Source organism: Myripristis murdjan, chromosome 19 (genome assembly GCF_902150065.1).
Source record: "Myripristis murdjan chromosome 19, fMyrMur1.1, whole genome shotgun sequence".
NCBI lineage: Eukaryota > Metazoa > Chordata > Actinopteri > Holocentriformes > Holocentridae > Myripristis > Myripristis murdjan.
Genome location: NC_043998.1, coordinates 19,451,808 through 19,470,257, shown reverse-complemented (window position 1 = coordinate 19,470,257; position 18,450 = coordinate 19,451,808). Strand labels below are relative to the sequence as shown.

The window sequence follows — 18,450 nt, the reverse complement described above, 5'->3', positions numbered from 1 at the left end:
TTGTATCATATATTTGTTTTGGTTTTCCAGTACTGAAAGGAAATGAAATATTATTTATTGTTTAAAAATATGTGTATAGGATATTGTCTATTTATATGTGTATTTGATTTCTGCAAGTTGAAAATGATCGAAATAAAAAAAAATCACTAATGTCATTGCTCTTCAATTTGTCCACAGGTTTTCACACACCAATGATCCTGCACCATTTCAGCAGGAAATACATCAAATTAAGAAAGTAAGAGTCCATTTCATGGGGTCTTTGGAATGTTTATGGCTATCAAATTCCCTAACAGTAAATGGCATTCCAGCTCCACTGTATGGTTTTACAATCTGGCTGAAAAAGATTTGCAAAAGCTACATTGGGATGGGAACTGTGATATGCAGCAGAGCACTGCAACATAAAAACAGACGGAAATGCAGTGCTGACCAAACGTGATCACCTACACTTGAATCAGTAATGCTTTCTGCAAGTCGGCAAACACTTTCATGAATATTTCCTACAGTGCTCTAGCTTTCCTGAAAATCTGAGCTTGTTTTTATGTTTGGATTTCCTGTAACATTTTCTGCAAGCTAAAATTGTAATCTACACCCCTGATTAAACGAAGATAAAAACTGAATTGAAAATCAAAACGAGCTGATGAACATGCAGTTAGAGCACGTAAGCACATGGAAACAAGCAGAACGAGATCCCACACATCACATCAACATTAAGCAGTGACAGACACAGACTCAGACCATAAAGTAATGATAAAAACTGTACCATTCTTTAATTCAGTACAAAAGGTGCCAAACAGGCCTCAAAGACACAACTGAGAGACTGTGTTTACACAGGAACAGAAAATGGGATTTTTTTTTTTTTTTTGCCACCTTTGCAGTGCAGGTCTGCTCTGAAAAACAATTTGATCTGCAGTAAACATTAGATAAGCTAGACAGAAAGTCTGACTACAGATCAAACACAGAATAACATATTCAACCCTCAGATATGGGTCCCCTCAGCTTTCAAATCCGACGTCCTGTGCCTGTGTAAATCCAACCAAAACCCAACATCACAGCTATTCTCAGGGAAAACAGGTACATAAATAGTTTTTAATGACAGCTTTACATGGTTCTTGGATGATTTTTTTTTGTAATGTCAAGAATAAAACAATAAAATAGGTCCAGAGAAGTTTTTTTTTTTTGTTTAATACTATACATTAAAATAAAAATATCCAAATGAAAATAATAATAACAAACCTAAAAGGATGAATGAAAGAAATAAAACACTAATACATGATTTGATTCATAACTGTTCCCATTTTCAGGGTAAATGCAACAGTAACAGTACATTATTTCATTCAACTTCATCTGCTACAAGACGCAAAAGAAAAAAAAAATAACAAAAACAACAACAACAAAAAAAACCCTCAATCACCAACTGGTAAATGAAGGTGACGAGTTGTAATATCGAAGGAGATATTTTGACATTTTGAAGTTTCTTGCTCTTTCCTACACATTTCAGGCTGCGGGAAATTTATTTCAGCATTTAGCGGGGTATAGTTGAATGCTGTAAAGCTACTGGTGATAAACATGTTCTTAGTAAAAAAAAAAAAAAAAAATCTTGACGAAAAAACCTAACACGCTAAACTTCAAAATGTCAAGATATCCCTTAATCTTTTAATACGCAACCTTTAGCATCTGTGCAAAGTAAAACCTCCGACCTCCTTTCAAGAACAAATAATCTCCAAGTCATGGTCTCAGATTATTAATAATGATGATGACAGTACAGTATGATGAATGTTACCTAAGATTACTTCATGATTCCTTACTATAACTTACAGTGTGTTGTGACTTAAAAAAAACAAACAAAAAACAAACAAACAAAGGAAAAAGAAAAATTCTCTGCATGTTTTTGTCTTCTTTTTGCTTTAGTATTTTTGTCTACATGGCATACTTTTGGGTCCATTCTTTTGCTAGTTTGTTGTATCTGAGGAGGAAAAAAGACAGAAAAAGTCATTGCATCCACTAACAGCCGCACAGAACAAAGATGTGACTGAAACCAAACAGAAGCGTTTCATGTTTACATGGAGCTGATATCTGAGGCTGGGGCTGACGCTGTAACACATCACTACAACCAGCCTGTCACAGTACTCACTTGTCTTTGTCGTTCTTGTAGATGTGCGCTATGTCGGGAACTAACGGGTCGTCTGGGTTGGGGTCACAAAGCAACGAACATATGGACAATAAAACTGAAAGAGGAGGTTTTGAAAAAGCATTGCATTAATAATCACCTACAGATGATGATTTGCATAGTGCTAGACTGTAGGTACATTATGTGGACAGCAACCTCTAACCGGCTGAAACCTGATCCACTCAGTTTCATTTGATTTCTTGTAAAAACATGGAAGACAGGCATTGAGCAACTTCACAAGAAATGACCCAATAATGAGCAAAAAGTTACAAGAAAATGACCTGGAAATTGGCCAGTTTTTTTTTCTGTAACATAATTTTAAATGTATAATTATAATAAATATAGTTTTTCTTTTCTTTTTTTTTTTAATTTTCAGGTCATATTCTCTCTCTCTCTCTCTCTCACTCTGTCTCTCTCTTTCTCATTTCTATCTTAGTTGCTCATTACCCTTTTTCCGCATGTTTTTGAAAGAAATCAGGCCAGTTTGCTCAGGTTTCAAAAGGTTGCCTGAGGCACACCTTTCACAAGCATTTAAACACAAGAAATCTCAAGAAACAAGAAGCTTCAAAAGGTTAACACACTACTGAAGCGGCACTGAGCCTGACAGCATAGTAACCGAGCCCGACCCAATCCCAACAGGCACTCTGCTTCTTGTGTCTGAACCCGACCCAAGCCCAAGATTTTGCATGTCCTCCATCACTAGGTTACAGAACAGACAGTAGGTCCATAATTTTATATTTATTTTACACTAGAGTTTCATGAAAATAACACCGACATGACCGAGCCCAACCCAAAAACACTTTGACTTTAAGGCCTAAACAGTTACTTTTAAATGCTGTAAAGCCTGTTCTCTTTAGATGCTCTCATTAATGTGGTGGCTACCTTTAGATACTGCTGTGGTGGCAGTGGTCACTGGTAAGGCAGCGGCTGTACTTACCTTTAGATACTGTTAGTGCTGGAGACCACTGTGACCGTAGAATGTCCAAACAGATACTCCCATTGCTGTTTATATTTGGGTGATAGATCTTTGTTGTAAACGCTACCTGTGAAAAGAAAATCAAACAATCACATTTTATTTGCAAGTGCTGTTTCCAGTGTTTCACCTGTAGTCATCTCCATCGTAGCACCACACCATGCTGGTTTTTACTGCATGTCTCTGTCAGTTCTGGTTCCAGTGTAGATTATGGCACAGAAAATGGTTTTATTTGAACACGTTATTGTGATGAGAATGCTAGTTTTAAATATTGTTCTTGTTCCTACTTCAGTTTTGGCAGTAAATTATGCTATTTTTTTTTTCCCTCTCACATTTTCTTCGTCAGTGGTGGTAACGCTGTTACTGTGCTGGCCTGCTCTGGCTGAGTGAACTCAGAGGAAACACTACATGGTGTGCTTCGGTGATAATTCTTGTTGTAAACACTAACTGCAATGTGAACTGCAATATTTTAAATCAATCACTTCCTTTTTGTTTATAAAAGCATTATGGAATGCCCATTAAGGCCAGCTTGTACAATCTGCTTGCAGAGTCAAATTTCATCAAGTTAAATTTAACACTTCTTATAAACATTTTAATACTAGTTTGAATGATATATAGCACTGGTCTAGCAAATATATTAATCAAATGTAAACATGCATACATATATACCTGCATGACTGTGGCTAATTTCTCACTAAACATTTCAGTATCTATAAAAGCAAATGATTGATTTCAGACTAAAATGCTCTCTCTAAGTATATTCAATAGATTTCAGGCCTTGAGTTCAGATATGAAGACTTTTTCAGGACCTGAGGATCTCCTAACTATAAAAAGAGAATTATTAGTTGTACAGTGCAACAAAACAAAGCTCTGAGTTGCTTGCCTTTGGTGGCTTGAAGGGGTAGTCGGTGGGGAAGTGGATTGTGAGAAAGAAAACTCCTCCTTGGTAAGGACTGTCACCCTGCAATCAAGAGACATCAAACATTTTGTCCTCTGAAGCCTTTAGCTGGCACAAAAGGAAAACGAAGCTGAACTCCATCATGTTCAATGTTAAAAGCAACCAGCAGCAGGAAGTCCAAGGGTCAGACTAACAGCAACGGGTGTGAAAGGTTTTCTCTTCAACAAAACAGGATGAAAACACTTTGTACAGACAAAGCAAGACGACAGTTATCAGTCACATGCAGACTTACAGCATCGATCAATATCCCAACATGTGCAAAAGTCTTTTAGCATTTTTTCTACAAACTGGAGGCTTGCATGGAAAAACAAAATTACTACACTTGTATCTGCTCTGAAGCCATAATGGATCAAGCTTGCTTGTCTTACTAACACCAAACTTTGCATTCATACAAATTCAGGATTTTTTTCCACTACTACTACTACTGAAATTCAAGAACAGATCAATCCTATTCTGATGAAATAATGACTTTCAGGAAGTATATCATATACTGTTTACATAAATAAAGAAATAAATAACAACTAAAAGCTTTTCAACCTAACTTTCATGACACTAGAGAGTTGACAGATACTGCAAAAATATTTCCAAGTATGTTTTCCCTCTGAATGTTAACACCCACAGTAGATAAATAGTTAACAAATGGAACCTGCCAAGAGAGGTTACATAGCAGACTGAGTAAATATGATTAATAGCCATAACCAACATATGATTCCTCTCATGTTTTCCACACTGCAAATATAAAGGTGGGAGATTATTAGCCAAGTGGCAAGTTACTTTGTCAGCTGTACAGAAAGGTTGTGTGTGCACATCCAACAAAAAGAAGCAACCCCTACATACTGGAATGATAATATGTTAGTGGTTAATTGCACTTGCAACGTTTTGCCTGCTATTGATCTTGGGTGCACGCAGAAAGTTCAGTTACCACTGAATATTTTACATCTCCACCCACTTAAACACTTAACCAAAAAGATCATTCTGTTGTTAACATTTACTTGGCTGGCAAAGCAATGAAAACCACTGCTTAATGTGGGCATCTGCAGCCTCTGTGGCCTGCAGAAATGAAAGCTTAGTTTGTGTGGCAAATCATGTACAACAGATATGCAGGTTAGGAAGTGATTGCTGGAAGAACTCATGAAGTCCCTGTAGCTACTGACAGACAGATCCTAATGCACACCATGAGCCTTTATGAGAAGCCTGAAAGCCTAAAGCGATGATGTAATACTTACCGGACCCATTATGGTCGCCTGCCAATGAAACACTAGAAGCCGATGAGGGAGAGAAACAAGGTGAGAAAGAGAGAAGAATGTAGGTTATACAACAAGCCACCAGCACAATGTTTATTAATCATTCAATCACGTCACTGACATAACCTCGTGCCTTTTCCCAGGTTTGTTTCTACAGGATATGCTGGCCTACCACAAAAGAAAAAAAAAACAGCTCCCTACTCCGATCTCTGACTACATTTGGATTATTTAAAAGGTAACCAATCCACAGTAACAAAGGGGTTTTCCACAAAAGACATTTTTAGTGGCAGAACTGCAACTAGAATTGTTAGGCAGCAGTGAGAGAAAAATGGGGGGGAATTCATTTGTGGCACACAGATTTAACAGCTCCATTAGATACCATGATAAATGGTATCTAATTTTTGTAGGGTATAGGAACCCTACAAGTGCCTTGTATTTTCTATTTTTAATCAGGTTTTTGACAAGATAACTTTCACTGTGCTATTGCTAAATGACGAGCATTTAATGGCTCACAGGTTGGTCAACAACAAGCCCAGATGATGATTATAAACCATCTTTAAATTGCTCCTGCAGAAGGAGGTCACCAAAGTTGAATACAGGGGTGAAGAAGTGTGTTGGTTTTGTTTTCTACTCACAGTCGTCTCCCACTGGTCCAGCAGAGCACTGTGCTGGAGGGTCTCTCTGCAGGTCCTGCAGCTCCTGAAGAACACACCAGATATTTAATCACATTTAAAGTGGTCATCAGTGAGATTCTTTGTTTTGCCACATCTTGAGATCACTTGTCAATCCGTATGTCCTGAACTATGATGTCTTTTCCCTTGAATTTTCTGTTGAAGTTTGAGTTTCAGTAGGCGGCGCTCTTCTTGACATCTGTTGCTGCTCATGCTAACTACTTTTGTCTATTTTACCAAACACACCGTTGTCACTGTTGCTGCAAATGGAAAACCCATCCCCTCCTGTGCACCAGTGGATTATGCAGCTATTAGACCCAAATGTGTTGAGGGCCTGGACTTAAAGTCCCCAGATCTGTCACAGCTTGCATGTGAGGTTAGACCAGTTAACAGTTTACTGCTATACTGGGATGATATTTGTCTGGTACTAGAAATCAGCATGTCCATGTCTTCTCTCTCTATTTCTGCAAGCTCTTTTTTATGAATTTTTAAAGATTTATTTATTTTTATATAAAAAGATTTGCTTTAGCAATCATTCCCTTGTTCCCTTGTTTTTGTAGTTATTTTCTCAAGATACTGAATATCAACGCAGCATAATGGCTATTGGCAGCTTCAACGCACATTGGTTGAACTGTAGTGGTATGGCCACTTCATGGCAATTGTAATAGATTTTTTTCCCGACACAGCACTAGTGTTTTAGCTTAACCTGTGCTGTATGATGTTTACTTTCTGCTACATAGCTAGAACAGCAAATATACAAACTCATGAGGTGCATTTAGGCTGAGTCTCAGGCTGGATAATAAAACATTATCATATGGTTAGCTAGATATGAACATGAAAGATATGAGTATCTCAAAAGGCAATGATATGGAGGATATCAAATTGAGGGTTAGGGTTAGCCTCAGATACAAAGTGGTCTGTTCTGATCAATAAAACTCTTTGAGAAGTTACTGCATTTTCTACAGTGAAATTTTTACAGTAATTTGTACTATAATTTTGTTCATATTGTGCAGCCCTAGTTGAGTCATTGCTGGGCTCTGTTACCTTTGCTGTATCATCACTGTATCACATGTCTTGTCTTACTCTCCAGTACAATCCCTGGCCTTCAGGTGTAGCTGTGGTTGTTAGGGATGCCTGAAGCGCTGCTGGTGTCTTCTCAGCTTTTAAACAGTTGAATACATAGTTTATGACACATTCACCAGGGATGCTATGTGGTCAGAACTAAGCAGCAGGTGATACCAGCTGAAAGCAGGGGAGCAGGACACTGCCTGACAGGGATGAAGGACAGTGTGTGTTGTGAAATCACTTCCCTGGTGTGTGCGGGGCTGCTCGTCCACCGCCCAGAGCCTTGCTGTCCCGTAATGAGGCCAGGTAAGAGAGCACAGACAGTGACAGGCTGACCTGAGGGCAGCCGTCCACACTGCCTGGAGGGGAAGGGGTGATTCCATGAGGCTGGATCAAGTCTGACAGTTCCTGAATTCCCAGTACCGGGTTAGGGTTCTGTCGACGGTCTTGGTCTCATGGTTTCACACTAACTCTGAACCTCGGTCGGAGCGTGTGTTCCTCAGGTTAAGTTATTTTCCACTGCTGTTTAAATTGTTAATACTTCTGTTTAAACTGTTCATATTTCTATTTTTTTTTTTATATAATCCTTGTTCATAGTGTCTATATTGCTTACTGCTATTTATCATGTGTATACTGTATATTTCTTCTAAATTTGCACATTGACCTACCTCTATGCACATTTTATACACCCATGCACACGGTTTTTTTCTGTTTTTTTTTTTTTGCACATTGCTTTTTGCACACTGGGTTGTACTTAGATCTTATTCTTTATTTTTTATTATTTTTTTTATTGATTTATTTAATCTGTAATCTGTGGATACTGCTGAAAAACTGCGAATTTCCTGCGGGATGAATAAAGTATCTATCTATCTATCTATCTATCTATCTGCTTAGCAAGCTAACTCTGCTAGCTGTTAGCGAGCTAGCCCCAAACTTTGAACTTGTCTCTGGGTGTCGTGCGCTTTCTCGGCGGTGTCAGCGGACAAACTGTGTCGACAAACATGACAAAGTACGCCACGAGTTTCCTCGGAACGCCGTGGCAAGTGAAATATTCGTAAATATAAGTCTTGGTCGAGTGTTTCTAGCGTCTGCTGGGCTAAACAGCTAAGCAGACCATTAGCTCGTCAAACTTACCTTCTGTATTCTTTTCAGTGCCATACTGACTGATACGCCTCAACTCACTTCGGCTCGCTCTTTATTTCAAACCCCTTCTCTTATTGCTGAGGAGGTCAGTCAATTTAATTTATTCCCTGAGTAGCTAGATCACCGGGGATGTGTTTGTGTTTTTATAAAGACCTCTTTTGTTTCCGCTATCGTCTGTTTACGGTTGGTCCTCCGCGGTGAATGATGGGAAATGGTGTTTTATTATGTTGCCTTCAGGTGGTGTCGGAGTAACCCTGTGGAAAAATGTGATACGTGATTTTTAGCGCTTGGAGCTACTGGATTCTGACTAATTTTTGTTTTTTTCCCTTCATATCTGTGAGAAAATTGACTTAATAATTCAGAATTACACAATTTTGACTTAAAATACAGAGCTGCGGGATTTCTTTCCCTCACTACTGACTTAATGACTAGGAATCGTGAGGGGTATTTTTTCATAAATTCATCATTTCTAGGTAGGTAGGTAGGTAGGTAGGTAGATACTTTATTCATCCCGCAGGAAATTCACATTTTCTTCAGCAGTATCCACAGATTACAGATTAAGTAAATAAAAAAAAAAAAATAGAAATAAAGAATAAGATCTAAGTATAACAGAATAAGATCTGAGTACAACAGAATAACCTAAGTACAACCCAGTGTGCAAAAAGCAATGTGCAACAACAAAAAAAAAAAAACCCCATAAAAAACCGTGTGCATGGGTGTATAAAATGTGCATAGAGGTAGGTCAATGTGCAAATTTAGAAGAAATATACAGTATACACATGATAAATAGCAGTAAGCAATATAAACACTATGAACAAGGATTATAAAAAGATAGGAATATGAACAATTTCAACAGAAGTATTAACAGTTAAACAGAAGTAATAACAGTTAAACAGCAGTGGAAAATAACCTAACCTAACTCTATTTCAGGATTCTGACTTTTTTTCTCCTAATTGTGACTTGGCCTATAATGCAGAATTATTATGACTTACTTTCATAGCTAAGAATTGTGAGTAACACATATGAAAATGTAATATGTAGTTTTTTGTGCATATTTGCTCAGTAGACTTTCTGCTGGTGCAGTTTTGCAAGTCCTCTTAATAGTGTATTTGTTCCTTTTCATACGCGAATTCACATGTTATATGTTTTAGTCCTAAATTTGTCAAATTATGTTCATAAACTGGGTACAACTATTTCTTATTGGTGATATTCAGAATTCAGCAAGTTGGGAATACGGCATCCATCACCACACCCAAAAAGTCCAACTAAGATTTCCAAGCTCCCAATAAAATCTTTAGTGAGCAGTACTTTCCACCAGGAAGCTAAGGTGAACAAAATTTACAGTATTTACAAGAGAGTAGCTCTTATGTATCACCATCTTTCCCACATACTTTGAATGCAGCATTAAAACGCAGTGCAGTTTTGCGTGTCTGCCAGCAGGCGGTGCTGTTCGAGTGCGATAAACAGCGAGTGCAGTGGAATCAGTGGTTCCTTGAACTTTTTTTTTTTTTTTTTTTTTTTTTTTTTTTTTTTTTGCCACCAATAAAAGCAGCTAAATACTTTGCCACCAGAAAGTATTCACACACCTTCACTTTTTCCACATTTTGTTACGTTACAGAATTATTCTAAAAGTGATTTGAGTATAGTTTTCTTTTTAAAAATCTACACGAAATAGCCCATAATGACAAACTAAAAATATGTTTTCAGATATTTTTGTAAATTTATTAAAAATGTAAACATTTAAACATAATAGGTACATAAGTATTCACACCCATGGCTTAATATTTTGTTGAAGCACCTTTGGCAGCAATCACAGCCTCAAGTCTTCTTGGGTACAAGGGCGCGGGAAGGGTGGTGCTGAGGGTGCTGCAGCACCCCCTGCTGAGGAGGGGTGGAATAAATGTCAAATTAATTTTACCACATTTCAAAGTCATTTTCTTTTGAAAATGACTTGATTGTGGCAGTCACTTAGGGTGTGGACAGGGGGAGAAAGTAAAACGTGTATTAATCTACTGCACCTAATGCAAGGAAAACGAAAAACATGTAAAACGCGTGCAGAGGGGCAATCACGCCGAGACACATCACCGGTGGAGTTCTCATCTGGCCTGAAAATTAAGATCCGACCCGAACCGGGCCCGACTGGGCCAGCCCGAGGCCCTACCCGACCCGACTAATTAGCTGAACTTTAGGCCCGACAGTCCGATAAAGCCCGAAAAAAAAAATCGCCAAATTCGCCATTATTTAGCAGCGCCGGTCGGCCGCGGCACCGGGGCACCATCAGTCGGTATCAGGCGGGCCGGCCGCACATGCCGTGGCACTGATGGTGCCACGGCATGTGCGGATCAATACGGTAGTCTAGAAAACTGGAGATTTTTTTTTTCTCGTGCGCCCCCAAGTAGATTGCGCCCTGGGCAGTTGCACTGCCCATAGCAGAAACCGTCCCTGCTGCCGAGTCTGCCAGCACAGCGGGATACTGCTGCAACTCTCTCTCACTTGTTTGCGCTGCGCTCGCACAGCTGGTTGTCTGTCACTGAATGTTTAGCCTCCAAATCCAATCCAGTCCCCCCCCCCCCCCCCCCCCCCCCCCCCCCCCCCCATACGCAGCACCCCCTGGCAAAAAGTAGTTCCCGCGCGCATGCTTGGGTATGTCTCTACAAGCTTGGCACACCTGTTTTGGGGCATTTTCTCCCATTCTTCCCTTCAGATCCTCTCAAGCTGAGTCAGGTTGGATGGGCAGTGTCTGTAGACAGCCATTTTTAGGTCTCTCCAGAGATGTTAAATTGAACTCAAGTCCGGGCTCTGGCTGGGCCACATTTCACAAACTGCTCCTGAAGCCACTCCTTTGTTATCTTTGCTGTGTGCTTCAGGTCATTGTCGTGTTGGAAGATGGATCGTCGCCCCAGTCTGAATTCCAGAGCGCTCTGGAGCAGGTTTTCTCAAAGAATCTCTCTATATTTGGCTGTCATCTTTCCATATATGCGGACTAGTCACCCAGTTCCTGACGCAGAAAAACATCCCCACAGCCTGATGCTGCCACCACCATGCTTCACTGTAGGGGATGGTGTTAGCCAGGCGATGAGCAGTGCCTATTTTTCTCCAGACATGACACTTGGAGTTCAGGCCATAAAGTTCTGTTATGGTTTCATCAGACCAGAGAATTTTGTCTCTCCTGGTCTGAGAATCCTTAAGGTGCTTTTTGGCAAACTCCAAGCGGGCTGCCGTCTGGCCACTCTACCATAAAGGCCTGATTGGTAGAGTGCGTTAGCAATGGTTGACCTACTGGATGGTTGTCCTAACTCCACAAGGGAACACTGGAGCTCCGCCTTAGTGACCATTGGGTTCTTGGTCACCTCTCTGACCAAGGCCCGTCTTCCCTGATTACTCAGTTTGGTCGGGCGGCCAGATCTAGGGAGGGTCCTGGTGGATCCAAACTTCTTCCATTTCTGAATAATGGAAGCCACAGTGCTTTTCAGGACCTTCAATGCTGCAGAAATTTTTTGGTATGCTTCCCCAGATTTGTATCTTGACACAATCCGGTCTCGGAGGTCTACATACAATTCCTTTGACTTCATTGCTTGGTTTCTGCTCTGAAATGCACTGTCAACTGTGAGACCTTATATAGACAGGTGTGTGCCTTTCGAAATCATGTTCAATCAACTGAATTTACCACAGGTGGACTCCAATCAAGTTGCAGAAGCATCTTAAGGATGATCAGTGGAAATTGGATGCACCCGAGCTCAATTTTTAGCATCATTGCAAAGGGTGTGACTACTTATGTACCTATTATGTTTAAATGTTGACATTTTTAATACATTTACAAAAATGTCTGAAAACATGTTTTCACTTCATTATGGGCTATTTTGTGTCGATTTTTAAAAGAAAACTACACTCAAATCACTTTTAGAATAAGTCTGTAACGTAACAAAATGTGGCTGCTGTGGAGAAAGTAGAAGAGTGTATAACAAGAATGAAAGCATGCCTTGGGAACATATCAGCTACACCACAGGAGGTTAATGGCACGTGTATGGAAGCCCATTCCCACCATATGAAGAACTAAAAAATCTGACTACGTTTTCATTTTTTCCCCCTCACAGTCGTAACTTAACTCAGAATTGCTTTCCTCCCTGTCACAATTGTGAATTATAATCGGGAACTGTGAGATGCCTTTCCCTCACAATTGACTTAACTGATACTTTCTATATCTGAATTAAGACTTTTTCTCATGATTATGACTTAATAATTCAGAGCAGTATTTTTTTCCCTCAGAGTTGTGACTTAGTCCATAATGCAGAATTGTGAGATTTATTCCCTCAAAGTTGTGACTTAATAACTCAGAATTGTGAGTTTTTCCTCACAGTTGTGATGTCATAAATCAGAAATGTAACTGTTTTCTTGCAATGTTTTTTTAAAAATCTAATTCTTATTTGTAATCCATGATTTTCAATTAAGACCGAGCCACCTATTTTGCAACTATTTTGTGAGAACCTTTTGGGGCTAAATATTCCAGAAGAGAGACGATAATTCTGCCAGCTGCCTGTCAAAGTGGATCTCAGAGCTGCACACCACGGAGAGAGAACCTCAGACATCCCAGCCCAACACATGTTTACTCTATGCAGGGTGCTGTTTATTATTTGATTAGGTTGGATCTGCATTACATACTTTGGATTTATGTTTGTATTCTTGCAAGTAGACTTTTGTAAGATGGGGACAAGGTCTCTTAATGTCTTTCAAAAACAAGGGAAAGAGGGCAAATAACCAAGGAATGACCCGAAACTTAGCAAGATATTACTAAAAAGTTACAAGAAAATGAACTGAGAATTTAAAAAAAAAAAGTCTAAATGAATAAATAAATAAATACAAGAAAACAATTTCTAATTTCTAACCATGAAATTACCACTAAATTACCATTTACCATTTACCATACCATTACCAATTACCATAAAATTTGTTTAAAAAATATTAAGAAAAATGACTGTAAAATCACCCCAAATAATTTAAAAAATAAAAATAAATAAATAAATGAAGTGAATTGTATTCACAGGGTTAAATACAACCTACAGACATATATATATACACACTCAGTGTCCACTTTATTCGGTCCCCCTGTACAATCTGATGCAGCTCAATGCAACAGCTCTGGCATAAGGTCCTGCCATAAGTTTTCCTGTGAGGTTTTGCTAATTTTCTGATCTTTTTCTTGTAATTTTTTGTGCATTGATTTCTTGCTAATTTTTTTTTTTTTTTTTTTTTTTTTTAAAGAAACCAAGTGAATTTGCAGCTAACTCATGGGGTTAACTTTTTCATGAGGATGTCGGCAAATGTGACTCACAAACAGAAAATGACATCAGTATTGGTTGTGTTATTGGCCGCTTACAGAGCAGTAATGGAAGTGACAATCTTGCAGTTTGAATGTCTGCCTCTGATCGTGATGGGCTCAGTCTGCACGGCATTCTGAAGTGGAACAGAGTATGTGGATGTCCTCAGGTCCAGCTCGTGTGATCCAGACACATATCCCATGTGATGGAGGCCCAATAGCACCGTCATGTTCACATTATGTAAGGTGGACATAGCCCTACAGCATAAACATCATTATGTTGATGGAAGCAAACGTCCGGAGGGAACGGTAAACATAGCTTCAATTTGTTTGCTGATCACAGTATTTGTGTTTATGTGAATTTAGCCCAATTAAGGTGATAGCTCGATGTTTCCAACAGATAGCTGTAATTGTCAGTGTAATTAGGCACACGATCTTCTGTCAGATTGTGGAAGAGGAGCCTCTATATGTTTCTCATCAGCGCTACAGGACGGGGGGGCTGTAGGTCAGACTCATACAGGACGTCTGCCCTCCTGTTTTTAACAAAATTCATTCAAAGGATCCACTTGTTAAAAATCATGTCCTCAAGCTAGGCTGAATAAAACACGGACGTTTTCCTGTTCCTGTGCTTAATAACGGGGGATATTCTGCCGGATTAGATGGTGAGATAACCTTTGAGTTATGAGAAAAGTTGTGGAAAATGTGGATTTCCGGACAAAGTTTGAAAATAAACTGTAGCACGAGCTCAAAGAGATGAAGTTGTTTATGTGCCGAGGTCCTCACCTTTAACAGAATAACACACTCAACCAGCCAGGGTGAACAGGACAGCGCTCCAGTGTGAGAAGAGTAAACTTTTCTGACACAAGATACAAAGACTGAGCAGACACCGAATGGGGTTCATACAAAGTCAATTATGCACTAAATATTGATGTTATTCACAAATCGGCAGCTGGCCTTTGTTGTAATAACTTGAATCGTTTATTTGTGTGCGATTTATGGTTTACAGCAGCTGATTTTCTCTAAATAATCAATGTTTGTTGGTCAAAATGCCAAAATGTAATTATCAGGATATGTGTGTAAACGAAGACCAGCAAACATTTCAGGGCAACTGGCCTCCAGTCTTTGATACAGGCAACTGGCCTGCGTTGCTGTGTCCTTTCATGAAACTGGGAGAGCAGGTCGGTCATGGGTCAGTGCGGCTTTGACCAGTTCTACCTGCTGATTGGTTGAAAAGGAATGTGTCTTATGACAATGACATGATTGAAACGGGTTAGGGCAGGGTTTAGCACAAACAAGATTTTCAGCTCTAACCTTAATGGTTTCAACTTAGAACTACAGCACGGGCATTTCATATAGTCAGAATGACAGCTGTCGACAATGGTGTATTCGGGCCACTGTGGGGAGGAAAAAAATGACAGAGCCTGGGGAAGGGGTAATATACAGACAACAAAACTCAGGATTAAATTAATCAATTCTTAGTTTTTGTCTTGGAATACTACCCGCCTTCCCCAGCTCTGTATTTTCCGCCTACAGTAGCCTTAATACGCCGTTATAATTATCACCAGCAATCATGGTCAACAAATAAAATGGAAAACTGTGAGCTGTGAGTGGCTTTGTGACTAGCAGTGAACCGCCCTCTCTAGCGATTACATGAACCCTAGTGAACTCAAGGACACAGAGGAAGTGAGAGTAATAACAGGAAGACGTGCATTAACCTGGGGCTGATTGGGCACTCTAGTCTTCAGCATGCCCTGTTGAATCCAGCTGCAGAATGGCAATTATTTAAAACATATTGATTTCTTGAACACGGCTGAAATGGGATTGAAAAGGTTTATTCCCATGGGTTAAATGTGTAACTTAATTTTTTTTTTTTTTTTCCACAAGAAGCCAGAAATCTGTCTCAACCCGGCCAGCTGTACTCTTTCCATGAATCAAGTCTCACTTCACTAATTAAATATGGCCTCACACACCATCCCCACACACTCATGACTCTTTCCAAGGTAAACTAATTTTATCTGTCCTTCTGCCGTGACTTCCCTGCATTTCCCACATAAATAAAACAGATTCACTTGATTCTTCCTCTTGACAACTTAACAGCTAATGACAACTTCTTCCTTTGCCTCCAGCAGCATTTCCTCTGATGCTCACTTAACTGTCTATCTAACAGTCTTCTTCTCTTTGCCTGTCGCTCCCAGCCTCTCCTTTTGATAATGCTGCTGTGGATTAATCACACTAAAGTCATAAGTTTAGCTTTTCCCCTGATGTTCAGATCATGGGAAATGTGATTCAAGAGAAGATTTTATTGAAAGTCATTCACATTTTTTTTTAATGATAACGGACAGCCCAGAGGCAGCTGAGAAAATGTCATCAGCCACCTGCTGACTAATGAGCACAGAGTTCCCAGCAGCAGAAATCCCCGTAACCGCCACTCTGGTGTGATTTGCCATAAATTGCACTGGGAGGAGGAACAAATATGGTGACAGTGGACTCGGTGAAATGTGTGGTGCTACTGCAGATTGACTGAGGCATTACTATTTCTATATAAGGTTTTCACTGCATGACTACCAAAAATTAAAAAAAAAAAAGGGACTTAGGTATTGAAAATAAAGGGATGTTTTGGAAGAGGAGATAACCGTCATCTTCCACCAAGTTGGACTGATGTAATATGTCAAGTATGAGTGTGGTGTTTCTGGAGAACTGGACAGTGATTCATCTATGGTGGAGTCAAGGACCTCTTTAGTTATTATCATTATATTTTTAATCTTATTATTTTACCAAAAAAAAAAAAAAGTCAGCTTTTATTTCATCGTCGCTGTTCAAAAGATTGATAGGGCAGCAAGTCTTTAGCTTTAAAAGGCAAAGAATTAAAGGAAAACTAAAGGAATTCTTGTAGATGAGTTGAATTGCAGCCTATCAGCTGGATCTCATATATCCTAACACTCATATGAGAGCATGCCTTCTGTGCTCATGATCCCATTAATGACCAAAGCAAACAAAGAGTTGAATTTGTAACAGTAACTGAGTTATAGAAAGATGGGTCCAGAAAAACAAACCTCATTTAATAAGACATCATGTCATACTGATATGCTGAGAATGTTGTTACATATGTTATCTCATTTTCCTTGAGGTTCTACAAACCCTTTAACTAAGATCAATTGCCAGTTTGGCTTCCATTGCTCCTGTGTTTGTCTTAATAGACTGCATTTCAAATTTTAACAGCTGCTAGTCCTGTGATAGAGACATTCTGAATCTTTACATTTGTATGGTCAGGTCTTGATTGTTGAGATTTGCTAGAACATTTGAAAGAATAATGAGGAGCTTTTTCTCTCTCCAAACACCAGGGAAACCACTGGATTGGTTACAAATAACTTAATTTAAGTGTCCACCTCATAAAATAATATTAGAGTATTGAGATCTGACATCTAATGTGCCCCAGTGGGATTAAGGTTTAATCTAATGTGAAAGGGAAGGCCACACACTGCAAGATTTTACCTTTTTTTGTTTTTGAAGAGTGAAAGCCTGTGGAATCCAGAAATTCATCAAGGATGCATCCAGTTTCCAGAGAACAGCTTCCTCTTTTCCTTCACGACTGCCTTTTTTTTTTTCCTTTCTGACCCACAAACTGATGTTCACCCCGTCATCTTGCTGACCGTCCCGTTAGGAAACAAAATGAGCTGCTTTATCATTTCCTTCAAACACGAGATTGTCCTTTCACAAAGTATTTCCAGACACACACACACACACACACACCAACCACACACAAGCCTCTTCACACAGCAACAGTAACAGACAACACACATAGAGTTATTTTCTTGCAAGAACAGCCTGATCATGACACGTCTCCTCGTGACAGGTGAAACATTTTTGACTATTCGGCTGATTTTTAAACTTGCCTATATTTGAAAGCATTTCCATATAGCATCACCTGCAAGCCTATATGTAAATACTATGAACTGCTGGTAGACATTTAGAATATTAGCCTACACACAGTATAAGCCTGTTTTATTCTACTGATAATATGCAGATTCACACACGGCTGAGGGACAGAGTATTGTTTAATATCTTTATCATGTTGCAGTGAAATTGTTTTATATTATAACAAGATAAGCTAACAGATGTCATTAAAACATGAAAATATCTTGTTAAAACAGGAATGTGATACTGAAAACCACACAGAGCATCTCACTGCAAAATAAAAGTTCTGTCTCCTGGAATTCATGCCAGTTTTGCACTAGCATCTATAATGCAAAAATAATTAACCCTCCTTATTACCTTTGGGGTCATTTTGACCCCAATTAATGCTTAATGTCTCTAAATACATGATTAATAATCTCTTTTTCACTTCATATTTAATTATTTTTCATAATTTAATGGGGATAACTGGGTCAACATTAAATGAGCATGATGATATGTTTTCAATGTCATGCACACATTTGGTGCCCATCGGTGTTTCATTGGAGTCAATTTGACCGCAGGCTGTTTTAGCAGAATTAAATACACACTATATGGACAGAAGTATTGGGCCACATCTCTTAATCAGTGAATTGAGGTGTTTCATTCAGTTCCATTGCTACAGGTGTATAAACTCCAGCAGCTAGCCGTGCAGTCTGCCTTTACAAACATTTGTGAAAGAATGGCTCATTCTAAAGAGCTCACTGAGTTCCAGTGTGCTGCTGTAATAGTAATGTGATAGGATGCCACCGCTGCAACAAGTCAGCTGGTGATGTTTCTTCCCTCCTAGATATTCCACCATCATCTGGAAGTGGGATTATTGCAAAGTGGAAGCATTTAGGAAGCACAGCGACTCAGCCACCAGGGGGCAGCACCATGTAAAGTTACAGAGAGGGATCGCCAAGCACTCAGGCTCATAGTGCGTAAAAGTCACCAACGCTCTGCTGACTCAGTAACTGCAGAG

At 39.3% G+C, this 18,450-nt stretch overlaps 1 protein-coding gene across 2 annotated transcripts; it reads right to left on the bottom strand.

Annotated features, from left to right (window-relative positions):
• Positions 1 to 742: 742 nt before the first annotated feature.
• ube2d1b (ubiquitin-conjugating enzyme E2D 1b) lies at positions 743 to 8,353 on the bottom strand. Of its 2 annotated transcripts, XM_030077422.1 has the most exons (8): positions 8,213 to 8,320; positions 7,058 to 7,173; positions 5,978 to 6,041; positions 5,325 to 5,356; positions 4,024 to 4,101; positions 3,105 to 3,210; positions 2,132 to 2,225; positions 743 to 1,963 (listed from the first exon to the last, which is right to left on the bottom strand). In XM_030077422.1, exons 4-8 carry the CDS (start codon positions 5,331 to 5,333, stop codon positions 1,918 to 1,920), a joined length of 333 nt encoding a protein of 110 aa, XP_029933282.1. In that variant the 5' UTR covers positions 5,334 to 5,356; positions 5,978 to 6,041; positions 7,058 to 7,173; positions 8,213 to 8,320; the 3' UTR covers positions 743 to 1,917. The 2 variants fall into 2 exon arrangements, with proteins under 2 accessions (XP_029933282.1, XP_029933281.1); XM_030077421.1 differs by lacking the exon at positions 7,058 to 7,173 and having other exon boundaries at positions 8,213 to 8,353.
• Between the last annotated feature and the right edge of the window lie 10,097 nt (positions 8,354 to 18,450).

Coding starts and splice junctions, on each gene's coding strand:
- ube2d1b (XM_030077421.1), bottom strand. CDS start 8,236: ATGGCACTGAAAAGAATACAGAAG. Junction 5,357..5,977: donor TGGACCAGTGGGAGACGACT/GTGAGTAGAAAA, acceptor ATCGGCTTCTAG/TGTTTCATTGGCAGGCGACC. Junction 1,964..2,131: donor TACAAGAACGACAAAGACAA/GTGAGTACTGTG, acceptor TTTCCTCCTCAG/ATACAACAAACTAGCAAAAG.